Genomic DNA, 13,395 nt, shown 5'->3' with positions numbered 1-13,395 from the left:
CATGCATTTTAAACAAATAAACATGCTATAGTGTATTGATTAATATATGGTGATATTATTAGTTAATGGTATTAGCATAAACATCTACATGATTAGTATTAGCATATGTGATATGGAGAAGTTATAAGTAATAATTAAATTTTTTTTTTTTTAAGTTACAAAATGTTGTTTTTTCCTCAACCCAGGGAGATTCGGTGCAAGCCGGTGATGATTCACCATTCTCTGATTCTGTTACCCTGGAACAGACTACAAGTAACATTGGTGGGTCCAGTGGACGTGTCAGCCTGTGGATGCAATGGGTGCTCCCCAAAATTACTATAAAGCTCTTCGCTCCAGATCCTGAAAATAAAGACACCGGTACAGGACTACTTTTCTTCTTTACTGAAAAGATAAAATATTAAAAACTATTTTTAGAAGAAATATTAGACTTAGTTTTGCCATTTAAATTAAATAAACATCATTAGGTCTAATTCAAGTGATTTCTATTAGCAATACAAAGATATTGAATGTTATACCTGAATTTTCCTTATTGTATTAAAACACATCTTAAAAATTATAAGGTAATTTCTTCTTAGACATATGGATGTATCATGTCATTGTTAGTAAAACTATTCAAAGATTAATGACTGATATCAGATATAGCACTTAAAACACTTAACTACGAACTTTTATTTTTATTTTAGCTTATTTTTATTTTTTTATCCTCTCCCAAGAACATACTTATTGATTTTAGAAAGGGGAATGGACAGAGAGAGAGAGGGAGAGAAACATCAAAATGTGAGAGAGAAACATGGATTGTTTACCTCTCATACGTGCCCAGGGCAGGGACCAAACCTGCACCCCAGGCATGTGACCTAACCGGGAATCAACCCGCTTACTCCCACTTACTCTTACTATTGTAAAATAACGGAAAGTCTCAGTCCCTTTGTAGACATAAAGAATATATATGCCATTGATTGTAAAGCCAGTATTTTAATTAATGTTTACTTCTTATTGCAGAGCTTTGTATGGTCAGTGAACTAGAAGATCTCAGTGCTTCCATAGATGTCCAGGATGTGTATACCAAAGTGAAATGTAAAATAGAAAGTTTCAATATTGATCACTATAGAAGCAGGTAAATAATGAATAATGATTATGGGAAAGGCTATATTTTCTTTGAACAAAGTATAATAAGAATTTTTTATTTATATCGGTGAGTTATTTGTTTTAGAAATACTATATTCCCAAAGAGGATTCTTAACAGAAAAAAATTTGGTTAATTTTACTAGGTATTCATTCCTATGTGGAATATAATGAAATTTTGTTTCATAAAATGGCAAATTTGTTCATAAATATCCATATTGCCATGTTAAATGACATAAGCTGCTTTTAACTAATTATCTCACACATTTGTTAGATATGCTGTATATTTGCTAAGACACCTGGGACACAGGCAATGGTTTTGGTTTTTGCTATATCCTTGCCATCCACTCCCTATAACAGGATAATTAATTTAGATTAAATGAAGCAACAACTCATGTCCTTTGCACTCTGGAGACTTTTCATATCTCACAGATGATTAAAATATATATGGTGGATGTTTCTAGAACCATATTTTTCTATCCCTAATAAATTTCTATCAAGAATATGACTATTAGCAAATATAATTTGTTTTTAATGATAAATAATGGTAGCAAAGAGTGAAGTTTCAGATATTTTCCCAAAGCTATATAACAAATTTGTCATTTTTTTCCAAATAAATGTCCGAATGCTTTTTGGGTTTTTGTTGTTCTTTAAATAATACTACCCTGGAGATTTTTAAAATTGAAATATAATTCACATACCATAAAAATATACACATAATTTTAAAAAGCTTTTAATAGCATTGTGTGTTCACTTTCATAATAATCATTCAAAAATTATTTATTGAGTCCCTACAGAAGCACATATGTTTATTAATGCATTGTATACCCAAAAAGTCTTTTTCATTTAACAGCTTTCTAATTCTACGTTAAAACATTTGAATTTTTATCTTTGTAGCATATAGCATATTGCTCATGTGAATAATTATCCACTATTACAGCTGAAAAATTGTATCATAACTGTGAAGTTCCAAATATTTTGCCATATGTATATATATATACATACACATACACTTGTTATAATAGTATTCTCTTACCAAGCATATGATAATTGTTTTTATTGCATTAACTATGCATTATTAGTTGATTTTTGGTACTGGAATGTTTAGCTCTTTAGTTTGATATCTATTTCAAAATGATCCTTGCAAGTGATACATGAATATTATAGCTGAAATAATTTCTTGATGATGTAAATATTACATTCTGTGTTCTAGATCATCAGTAGCTTTACTGTGAAATTTATGCTGTAGTATTCCATTTTATGAATATGCTAAATTTAACCAGCTACTACTGATGCAATGTTAGTTTTAAGTATTTAGATAATTTATTCATTCCACTTAAAGTATTTATTGTGTATTATATGTCCATTGCTACTAGAGAGTGAGTATACAGTGATTAACAAAAATAGACATAAATCATGGCCTTATGTACCCCATAATCTCATGGGGGAGACAGAAATAACCGACCAACCAAATAAATATGTAAATTATCATTAAGACAAATGCTTCTGTGCAGAACTACCAGGGTATGGTGCTAATGTTAATATTTCTATTGATTGCATTGTGAGATCCATGTTTTAGTTCAGTGTAGTGGTGTTTACATCATAACTATTTGAAATATTTATATATGCTCAATTTTTAAACTCAGAATAATTGAAGAGAACAGATAAGGTGAACTTATGTTTTCCAGGCCAGGGGAAGGTTGGCAGTCAGGACATTTTGAAGGAGTATTTCTACAGTGCAAAGAAAAACCTGTGGTGAGACTCATTTAGTAATTATGATTTTTAAAAAATATAAACTGTTTATCTTTGTTTTTTCATGCACTAGGACTAATGGTTACAATAATTAGAGCTGACAGTAATTTTTGACCCATTTTTCTAAAACTACATTATAAAATAAAACTATTTCTTTAAGCTGCTTGTATCCATTTTTCCTGTATAGCAATTAAATGAGTTTTCCAAAGGGTCGAAGGTAGGATTGCTTTTATTAATATACTTTATCATTAATGTATTATTATACTGACTTTCTTAGGAGTTTTTCTCATTCGTAAGTGTGTTATGTGGATTTTCCTTTATCGTAAACTCAAAGTAGTCATTGTACACTTAATTTATGTTTATTTCCATTAACGATGCTTTTGCAGAACATGGTCCAGACAGAGCCCATACCGAGCAGAGGCTCATATCTAAACCGATGCAAACTTGAGCAGAATTAAAACTATCTAGATTTTTTTTTTGCTTATGGCTTTTCTTGCTTTTTGTCTTTTCACCTTCTTTGCTCCTGTCCATCACCTCAAGCCTTGGGGAAGAGTGTTGGTCTCTGGGGCAATGTGGAGGTGTCTTCCTTTCCTGTACTGACAAGCTGAACAGACGCACCTTGTTGGTTCGACCCGTCAGCAAGCAGGACCCTTTCAGTAATTGCTCTGACTTCTTTCCTTCTGTAAGAAATCATTTTTAAATTATGCTACAGAACTCCCATTAACAGGAACCCAGAGAAGGAATTGAACTATACATAGAGTCAACTCTTGATTTTCCTTTTCCTTTGTACCATCTACTTTGTAAATGAACTATAATGAATTTTTAAATCATAGACTGGTTTTCGACTATATTCTGATTTGTTTCTGGGTTACTTATGTATGCTATTTATCTCTCTGGTTTTGTGAATACAAACGAATTTCACAATCACCGTTAAAACTTAAAGTTGGATGTTAAATTTGTTTTTTAAATTATACATGAACTGAATGATCAAGAGTTGACCATACTATTGTCATTCCTTTTAAAATTATTACTTAGTTTGCTTTTTTCTCCTACTATTAAGCTATTTCCTTTTCACAACTCATTTAAAGTAACTTATGTTGTGTCTTCTTGAATCTGGAAAAGGCTGTATGTCCGTTGTTGACTGGATAGAAAATGAACAGTGGGACTGTACACCATTGGCTTTTAAAAGCTTGGGTCCTTGTTTTTCCTGATGGTGCAATATATCTATCTGAGTATATTATTAAACTAATTATTTTAAGTGACATTTTCAGGTCAGTAAAGATACATATATTTTAAAATATTAAGATCAGATGCTCACAATGGTAATAGTGATTCTCTTTATTAAATTATTGCAAACTATTAGAGATTTTCTTAACATGTATAAACTACTCATCTATTTCAATCCCCTTTTTTTGTAACTCAAAAGGAAATTTAAGGCATATATCTTCAGCATTATAAAACTTAGCCAAGTATTTTAAATAATTGTACTTTTAGAATTAATGTTTAATATATATTTGCTTGGCAAATGCTAGTTTCTGATTTGAGTTTTGAATTTTTTCTAGCCTAGTTTGGAAAAAGATGTCTCTTAATGTGGCTTTTGTTAGAGGAAGTTCTGTTTAGATTTATTTTCTTCTCTTTGAATGTTCAGTAGTGTCCCTGAGAAGCATTCTTAATAATCTTGATATCTATTTGTAAAAATTAATTATTAATACCCTTTAAGTTTTTTTCTATCCAATTTACTTTTTTTATTTTATTGATATTTCCTTAATAGTGTTTTCTTATTTTAATCTTAAATCATATAAAATACTGATTATTACTGTGTGAAAAGTATATATTATCCCAACTCTAGTAGTATTCATCCATTTTTTTTCTTTTTATATTAAGGGAGTTATGGATTCAGTAGTTCAACAAACAAACTGTCCCTATGGGAGTTTGCTTTTTAAGAGCACCTACATTCAGTATGTTTAAAAATATTTTTTCCAAATCAAAACATTTGTAGCTTGAAGTACCTTTTATACTAATTCCATTCGATTCAAATGTTGCCATTAATGAAGATTTGAGTTGGGTTATTTACATTACTGTTTCATTACACACACACACACACACACACACACTACACACAGACACACACACCACACATACACACACACGTTGCCATTAATGAAGATTTGAGTTGGGTTATTTACATTAGTGTTTCATCACACACACACACGCACGTGTGCGCGCACACACACATACACCCCCCCCCCCTCCAATGTCCAGTTTGGATACCTGGAGACAGAGTGTTGCTGTGGCCTCTTCCCCAGGGCCACAGCACAGCCTCCCGGCTCCATGCACTGTTGCCTGCCGTCGAGCACCATGGTGCTGAGAGTGTGAGGCAATGAGAGGGCTGGGAACAGTAAAAAGTGCTCTGAGGGCAGGACAGTTATATGAACAATTATTATATTGCACATTCGTTTAATGTCTGCTTTCCAAGTTTTTTAATGTTCATAAGATTACCTTAAAAAAAGTAACATACAAAAGTAAATTTTATCACACTTTTCTCCGTTGTAAAATCCATATTAAAAACAAAATCAACCAGGAAAGCTGAATTGCATAATCTTTTCTCTGACCATGTCATTGGGTGATAGTCAACAACACAAGAGGAAGAAAATGCAAATAAGTTTTAATAATGTTGGGATAACATAGGTTCAGACACATTTCTGCTTTGCTACTTCTCACGTTTCCTGTTTGGGGAATATATTTCCTTCTTGTTCTTCTTCCTAGTTCATCTCCTCTTAACATTACTCTTTGGACTCTACTAACTAAAAAATTATTAAGCCTTGAGAAGAGGGGTTATGAATGTGAAATATAATAACTAATTTTATATTGAATATTATGTAAAATAGGATTTTATGTACATTAATTTGTTCAGGGAAACTTTTGAAGAGCTTTTTTTTTATATGTTGAGAAATTCTAAGTATGCATTTTACTTTTAAAAGTGCATTGTTTTACTGTAATTTATTTATAGTGTGCAATTTGAGTATGACAATTAGAAAAATTATGTCAGAAATATTGAAGTAACAGTGACATAATTTTCACTCTCAGGCAAATGTATGTATATTAATATAGTATAGAACCCAAAGAATATGATTTGTAGAATAATTGATAGATTTTGTAAACAATATGATAGCCCACTAAAAATAACTAAGATTAAGGTTCAAATGTTTTATTTCTGTTGTCATGTTATCATTTCCAGTAAACATTCATTAAGTGGTTAGTTTAGTTATCAAAGCATGGTATCAAAGAGGCTCTTTTTATGGTCTCAGTCTTCATATAAATTAGCCAAATTATTAAAGGAAAATCAATGTTCTTATAAGTATTAAGTCAATCAACTTCTATATTCAGGTTGTTTATCAGCCTGAATGGAAGTAAATAACATGATTATTTCAATTTCACATGCCTAAACAACCCCTCTGTGACCCATATTGTGACAGCATGTTTATTCTCTTATCAAGAATGAAAAGGTAAAATCCAAAGATAAACTGTTCCAAATTCTGAATGTTAAAAAACTGTAGAAATCACAGAAATGGGCACAAAGAGGTTAATTAACCTCTCTCAAGATCTAAACTAGAGTTTAGAATTTCTAACTTTCAGGTCAGTCATACCAACAGTCTTAGAAGCTTTTGCTCCATCTGCAGAATTGTTCAGTAATGTGCATATTAAGAGGTATAGATGTAATGAAAGGTTGTAACACCAACTGAGATCATTTTCTGCTTTCAAATAGTGTTTTTTAATGAAATGTGTATTGTGATTTCCTTTTTTTGGAACAGACCACTGCAAAACTTCTAGATGGCTCTCATCAGCAGCATGGATTTCTTTCTTTGACATACACAAAAGCTGTAACAAAAAATGTTCGTCACAAGTTAATATCAAGAAATGAGCGAAGAAATTTTCATAAGTTATCTGAAGGTTTAATGGATGGTTCCCCTCATTTTCTTCATGAAATTCTTCTTTCAGCACAAGCTTTTGATATTGTCCTTTGTTTCCCTTTACTAAATGCCATTGCAAGTATATTTCAAGCAAAATTACCAAGGACCCAAAAAGAGAAAAGGAAGTCTTCTGGTCAGCCCATGAGGACTCATACGCTGACTTCACGCAATTTACCTCTGATTTACATCAACACAAGTGTAATCAGAATTTTTGTTCCAAAAACAGAAGAAGTGCAGCCAAATATTGAAGGTATTATCTTCAGAAGAAATTATTTTGATCTGATTTTAAATAACTTTCTTCTAGAGATCTTAGTTTTCTTCTTTCTTTCTTTTTTTTTTTTTTTTTTTTTTTTGGAACATAGCAGCTAGTTATAGTTTGCAGTTTGGTGTGTTTTAGAGTAAATATGTGTATATTATAGTTATTCTACAACTATAGGAGATATGTCAGAATACTGGGTATGTTTTTGATTCATAGTTACTAGAGTCACAAATATGAGATTTGTTTTTTTTTCTTCTGGGCTTTTTAAAGTAAAGCTTATACTATCTGTCATTTGTGTTTTTCAACTCAAATATTGAGTTCTATATACCTAAGAAAACTAAAAAATAGTTAAAATTAGTCAATACACCAAGATTCCTGTGGCTTCTTTCAGGTTTCTTAGTGCCTTTTGAAACTGTTCTTAGTTTTACAATGAAATGAATTGATAATCTGACTCCCTCCATCCACAAGAGTGACTTTTAAAATTTAATTTTCCCCATGTTCTAAAAGAATGAAGAACTTTAAGAATTTTCAGTGAAATTATAATATAGTGGTTAAATGGTATGAACTTTGGAGTTACACAGACCTGAGTTCCAATTGCAGAGTTACCAGTTATGAAATGTGACGTCTTGGTTAAGTTAACTAAATCACCATGTTTAAAATAGCAATAGTAGTACGCAGCTTGATAGTAAGCCTTATTGATAGCTTAATTTCAACTGATGATTACGTGAGACTCTACATGGTGCGAATTCCACAGTGAGTTCTCAGTAAAAGGAATTCTTATCAGAATGACATGTGCCCTTTCTTTTAAAGTAGAACTTTTGGAAGTCTGACATTTCACTATTGCTTATTCCTCGTTGGCCAAAACTTAGTCTTGTGACTATACTCTCTATATGAGAGGGTGAGAAACAGTCTTTCCTAGGTAGTAGTGCCCAGCTAATAAATTAGGGCTCTGTGAATTTGAGAGAGAGGAGAGAATGGATATTTGAGGGATAATTTCTGCCTCAAAACTCTTGCTGTTCTCTCTTTCATTTTTCCCTTGTTCTGTCACACATAATAGATTATTATAATTAGGGAAGGTGTTCTGCCTAATATTATCAATAATAAAGGTGTATTCAAAGTACTGATTTAACATTTCTGTAAATAAAAGAAAATATTTGTAGAGTATTTTAGTACTTAATTACCAAGATGTCTATCTGGAGATAAATTCAGTGTGTCATACTTATAGATTCTTAATACAAACCATTTCCTATTTTTTAATTCTAATTTTTACTAGTGACTGTCATAAAATTGATTACTTTGAGATGTGAAATCACTATTCTCTGCATATGCTGTATTCTGATAGCTCTGTATAGCTGTTTTCACCTCTTCAGATAGTTTGTAGAAATACCTGAATGGTAAAAAATAGTCTTTATAGAACTGTTACAAATGACATGCAAGACAAACCACTACTAACCAGAAAAGAGGCTGCATATTTATTGCAAAGGCAATAACCATTATGCTTTTTCCTTCTTGTTATTCTTTGTTATATGAATATTTAATGAATGTTTAGATAATATTTATATTAAATTTACATAGGTATAAAAAACCCTACATTTTTATACAATTTAGTTTTCTGATAATCAGTTTCAGAGTCATAATAGCATTTTCTCATAACCATACAAGGAGAGAAATAGACATAAAAGGTTACTGAGATTTTCAAACATTTTTGATTTTCCAACTGAGAATTGGGGAAAACGCTATGGAAACAGTAGTTTGGCTTTGTGATTACAGAAACTTTATCATTGTTTTTGGAAAAGAGTCCGGAATAGTATGTACATTTTAAAAATAGCATATTGCACTATCCATGTCTTTTTCCATTGAAATAAAAGTATAAATATTTTGTGTCCAGGTAAGAATAAGTGGAGTCTCATGATATTTATTATAAAAAATTCTAAATGTTTTTCGGTAATTAAAGATATTATTTTCCACAAATATCTCTCTCTGGTCGGTAAACAAGCATTCGTATTTCTAACTAGAATTCCTGTAATTTTCATTAAAAATAAGATATCTTAGTAAGCTTTTGTAATTTCCTGAAATTTTTAGTATATACTTTGTGTTTTCCATTCCATAATTTTCTAATTATTTTCCTTTGAATGTAAACTATTGGTAAGACCAAATTTAATTGAAACATCAGAAAAAAGTGATATTGGAGGTGAGAGGTTAGGCTGAAGTGGAGAAAAACAGAGGGAGAAAGCACTCTGAGAAAACAGGGGATAGTCATGCAGCATGCATACAGATCAGGAAGTAAAGCAACTCATCCGACTACGATGCTTTCGTTAGTAACACAGAAGTGTTCAGGAATTACAGATGGTCCTCAAATTATATGACTTAATTGGTCTCTAAATAGTAATCACTTGTTTACCGTCTCCGGCAGCCGTCCGTCTCGAGAGACGATGGTGTAGCTTCTTAAGAGTCTATCTGCACCGCCAAGAATGGCTGTGCAGTCCGACTCGGGAGTGACACGGTATCTGTCTTCTCCCGTGTTGAATCGACATCTTGCGATGACGCTGGAGTGTCCTCTCCAGTGAAGCTGAAGCTACAGAGCCTGGGCAGGGTGATATGGAGGGTCTGCTGTTGCCCATGCAGCAGACCCCCCCTCTCTTCGCAGCTGAAGGGTCCAAGGGAAAGACGGAGTCAATACAGCTTGGCTTCAGGTGCGCCGCAGGAGTTGCCGGTGTTGACTACAACGTCAAACCGCCTTAGGGACTCCGGCTCCAGATTTTCTGTCGGGGTTTACTCCCTTAGCCTTTCCCCTGAAGAGGTATGCCGCAAGGCAGCGGAGGTTTTTTGGAGTCAGAGTTTTCCTTCTCTGATGTGCCCTGACTGGGAATCGAACCAGCGACACTTAGCTCGCAGGCCGACGCTCAATCCACTGAGCCAAACCAGCCACTTGTTTACCAAACCTAAGATAAGTCCTTTTTCCTGTAATATCCATTATACTGTTAATTTAAGGTTTCATACCTTAAATTCCACACCATAAAATACCAATATCGGTCACAAATACAATTGAAAAGAAGAGAAGCCAAATGGATATCCTTCATCTCCCATTTATTAAGTTTTGAAATTGGGGTGACACTGGTTAATAAAACTGCATCCGTTTCAGGTGTACAGTTCTATAACACATCATCTGTGTACTGTATTGTGCGTTCACCATCCCAAGTCAAGTCTCCTTGACTTGGCTAAGGCTTTTAAATAGGTGTTCAATAGTGTTTATACTGGTAAGTCTTCCTGAATTAGACATAGCTGTTTCTTAGTGTGGACATTGGACCTGCACCTAAAATGTGCTCATTTGTCTTAAAATATTTTATCTATTTGATGTACTTAGTGCTTCTGAACCTCTTTGGTATTTGCTAGTAGAAGGTATGTTTTTACAGGGAATTGCTCATTCCTTTTTTTAATGGCTGAAAGATATTCCATTATATGGATGTACCACATTTTTTATCCATTCATCTGTCAGACACTTGGGCTGCTTCCACCTTTGGTAAGCTGTTGTGAGTAATGCTCCTGTGAATGAAACTGGCATAACAGGCTATGTGTAAGCCCAGTTTCAGTTCTTTGGGATATATACTTAACATTTATAATTCTCTGGTTTGGAGGAACCTCCAGTCTGCTTGGAAGCCCTTTTGACTAGGCAGGATTTGTGATATTTTCTGAAAATGCTAATGTTCAGGCATAGTTCAGTCAACAAGAAGGGCAGTGGGAGCTTACTCTCAGAAAAGGTGGTAGCACCTGTGTGCCAAGCACCTACCTCTGCAAGGAGGCAGATGTCAGAAGGTCATTAGTTTACTCTGGCTTCATTTTTCTATTACAGTCAGCAATGATCTATTGAAACAGGTTCTGTGCTTTATTGATTCGTGTACATATCAGAAGGAATAAGAACTGGCTCTTTGAGAGATGGGAGAAAAAGCAACAGCTTTATTTTGTTTGTGCATGCATTTTGTTTTGTTTGTTTGCCTGTTGTTTTTGGCTTATTGTGTTATAGGCATTAACTAGTACTACATATGGTACAGTTTTGTTGTTGTTTTAAATTTCCCATTTGGCTGTTATAACTAGGAAAATCCCCAATTGATTGTAATTGCAAAAATATTTTTATACTTTTGCTATAATATTTTTAAAGCTCCTCCCACCCCTTTTCAGTAGCGGTTGTGGTGGATTTTTAACCTCTAATTTCCAAAACTCAGATGGGTAAGCACCTCCTAAGCAGGTACCTTGGCAATCAGCATATTAGATGGGAAGACACTGGTACGGCCATTTTCAGAAAATATGGTCTGCCACATTGTCTGTGGCCTTTGATTAATTTTAATCTTTGACTTATGTGGACAGTTTATTCAATAAGCACCTTTTTAGTGGTATTTTTTATGACTTACATGAGAATATCTATAGAATAAATTTCTAGCAAAATGATTGCTACATCAAAGGGCATGTACCTTTAAAATATAAAGGAATGTAAAATTCCTCTTAAAGGGGTGTACTAGTTTATACTGTTTCCTCAATCTCATCCTAACAAAGGTTCATCAAACGTTTTGGTCTTTTGTCAGTCGAAAATACACTGCTTCTCTAGGAGTTGCTCATCTTTTCTTTATCAATTATAAGAGCTCTTTGTGTATTAAATCTTTTCAGCTGGCCTTCATTGTATTGCATACATCTTTACATTTTTGTTTTTATTTACTTTCTGCCTCTGTGTGTGCGTGTCTGTTTGTGTGTCTGTGTGTATACCTATATTTATATGTACATGTATATATCTTTACTTAAATGTATATTCATATCTAAAAATCTATTAGATGTTATGAATTGCCAGAATACGTGCCTACTCATAAAATACAGATATTAAAATGCATGCCAAAAATTAAAAGGTTTTGGCATATATGTTAATTTTTGACACTTTATTTCGTATCATTGCTACTCTTAATTCAAATAACCATAATACACACATGAAAAATTTTTTATGACAGTAAAGTCGTATTACATAAATTTTACCATTGAAGCCATTGTTTAAGTGTAGACAAATTTTTAAATATGTATTTCATATGGAATATTGAATGTAGAAGATATAATTGGACTAAATAAGTAAAACATAATTGAAGCAGCAATTCCATTAGAAATAAATGTGATTACTTAACTCTAGTAATACCTAGGAAGAGTCAAGAGCATAGTATTTATTTTACTGCAAAAAGGCTTTAAAAAATTTCCTTGAATAAATTTTTACACATTAATTAAACTGAAAGTACCTGTATAAATTATGTCTTAGTAAATGTGATAGCATAGCTAAATCGTACTGTATCATACTTCTCAGCAGAAACTATTAAAAAAATCTCCAAGCAACTGTATTTCCCATTAAGATACCTAACAATCATTAGGTTACACATTTACTGACCCTTCTTTCTGTCTTCCACGGAAAATATGGCAAAAACTATTAAAAGCTTTTGTTGGTAACTTTGTGTAGGAATCACACTACGGTTATGGCTTTATAAAAGTATAACGCTGCACAGTGGCAAGTTCAGATACTCTTGAGACCTTAAATGTTTTGCTGTATTGAGTTTTGTTGAGAATCTTAAAGGAAAGTTGGTCTCCAAAGTACTTCTATTTCATGTTGGATTTTAGAAAACTTAGTTATAAGCAACAATCTTACTATTTTCTGACAATTGCATGAAAATTCTGTTCTTTATTTAAGCTTTTGGTTATTTATATACAAGCTCGTAATTTCAGAATTGCTCATAGTCTTTTCATTTTCAATACATTCTCTTGGCCCTAGAACAGATAAGATCTTTCACACTTTCATTTCATGTTCCATTGAATGTAAAACCTCTTCAAGTTCACATGTAAAATTTAGTTAGTAATGTTCGAAATATATTTAACATTCTCATATTTTAAAGTAGTAATATTGGAAGTCTGATATTTGCATTGTGAGCAGTTATCAAGATTCTGAATCTACAGGTGTTTGACTTCCAGATTTAAGCTATTTATTTCAGAATAAAGAACTGTTTTTTGGATCTAGTGCGAGTCTTCTAGAGTGAGTAGTTCCTCATGAGGCTCAATTTTTTTGAAATACAGTTAAAGCAATAAAGGAAGGCATTCATTTTCATGTTGAAAATGCTTCTAAAGGGAACATTTCCTCATGTGGCCCAACTATTAAATGCAGGTGAAGTAAACCAAAAAAAGGGAAGCTTGTTTTTTTTCCAACTATAAAGTAACTGAAGAAATGACTCAAGGCACTGTCTTACATAAATACCTATTTTTGTTTTTTTTTTTTAT

The 13,395-nt window shown here is 32.6% G+C and overlaps 1 protein-coding gene across 1 annotated transcript in view; it reads left to right on the top strand.

The window, feature by feature from the left end:
* Positions 1-13,395, top strand: part of VPS13B (vacuolar protein sorting 13 homolog B) — a 714,607-nt gene that overhangs the window by 369,364 nt on the left and 331,848 nt on the right. The window contains exons 26-29 of the mRNA XM_090283521.1: positions 186-357; positions 1,000-1,114; positions 2,811-2,877; positions 6,687-7,095. Of these exons, the coding sequence (XP_090139647.1) occupies positions 186-357; positions 1,000-1,114; positions 2,811-2,877; positions 6,687-7,095 (763 nt within the window). The remainder of the gene's footprint in view (positions 1-185; positions 358-999; positions 1,115-2,810; positions 2,878-6,686; positions 7,096-13,395) is intronic.

This window comes from Furipterus horrens, unplaced genomic scaffold, assembly GCF_987537825.1.
Source record: "Furipterus horrens unplaced genomic scaffold, mFurHor1.1.pri manual_scaffold_7, whole genome shotgun sequence".
NCBI classification, from domain to species: Eukaryota; Metazoa; Chordata; class Mammalia; order Chiroptera; family Furipteridae; genus Furipterus; species Furipterus horrens.
The sequence above is the reverse complement of the archived record's forward strand: the minus strand, read 5'-3'. Positions and strand labels throughout refer to the sequence as shown.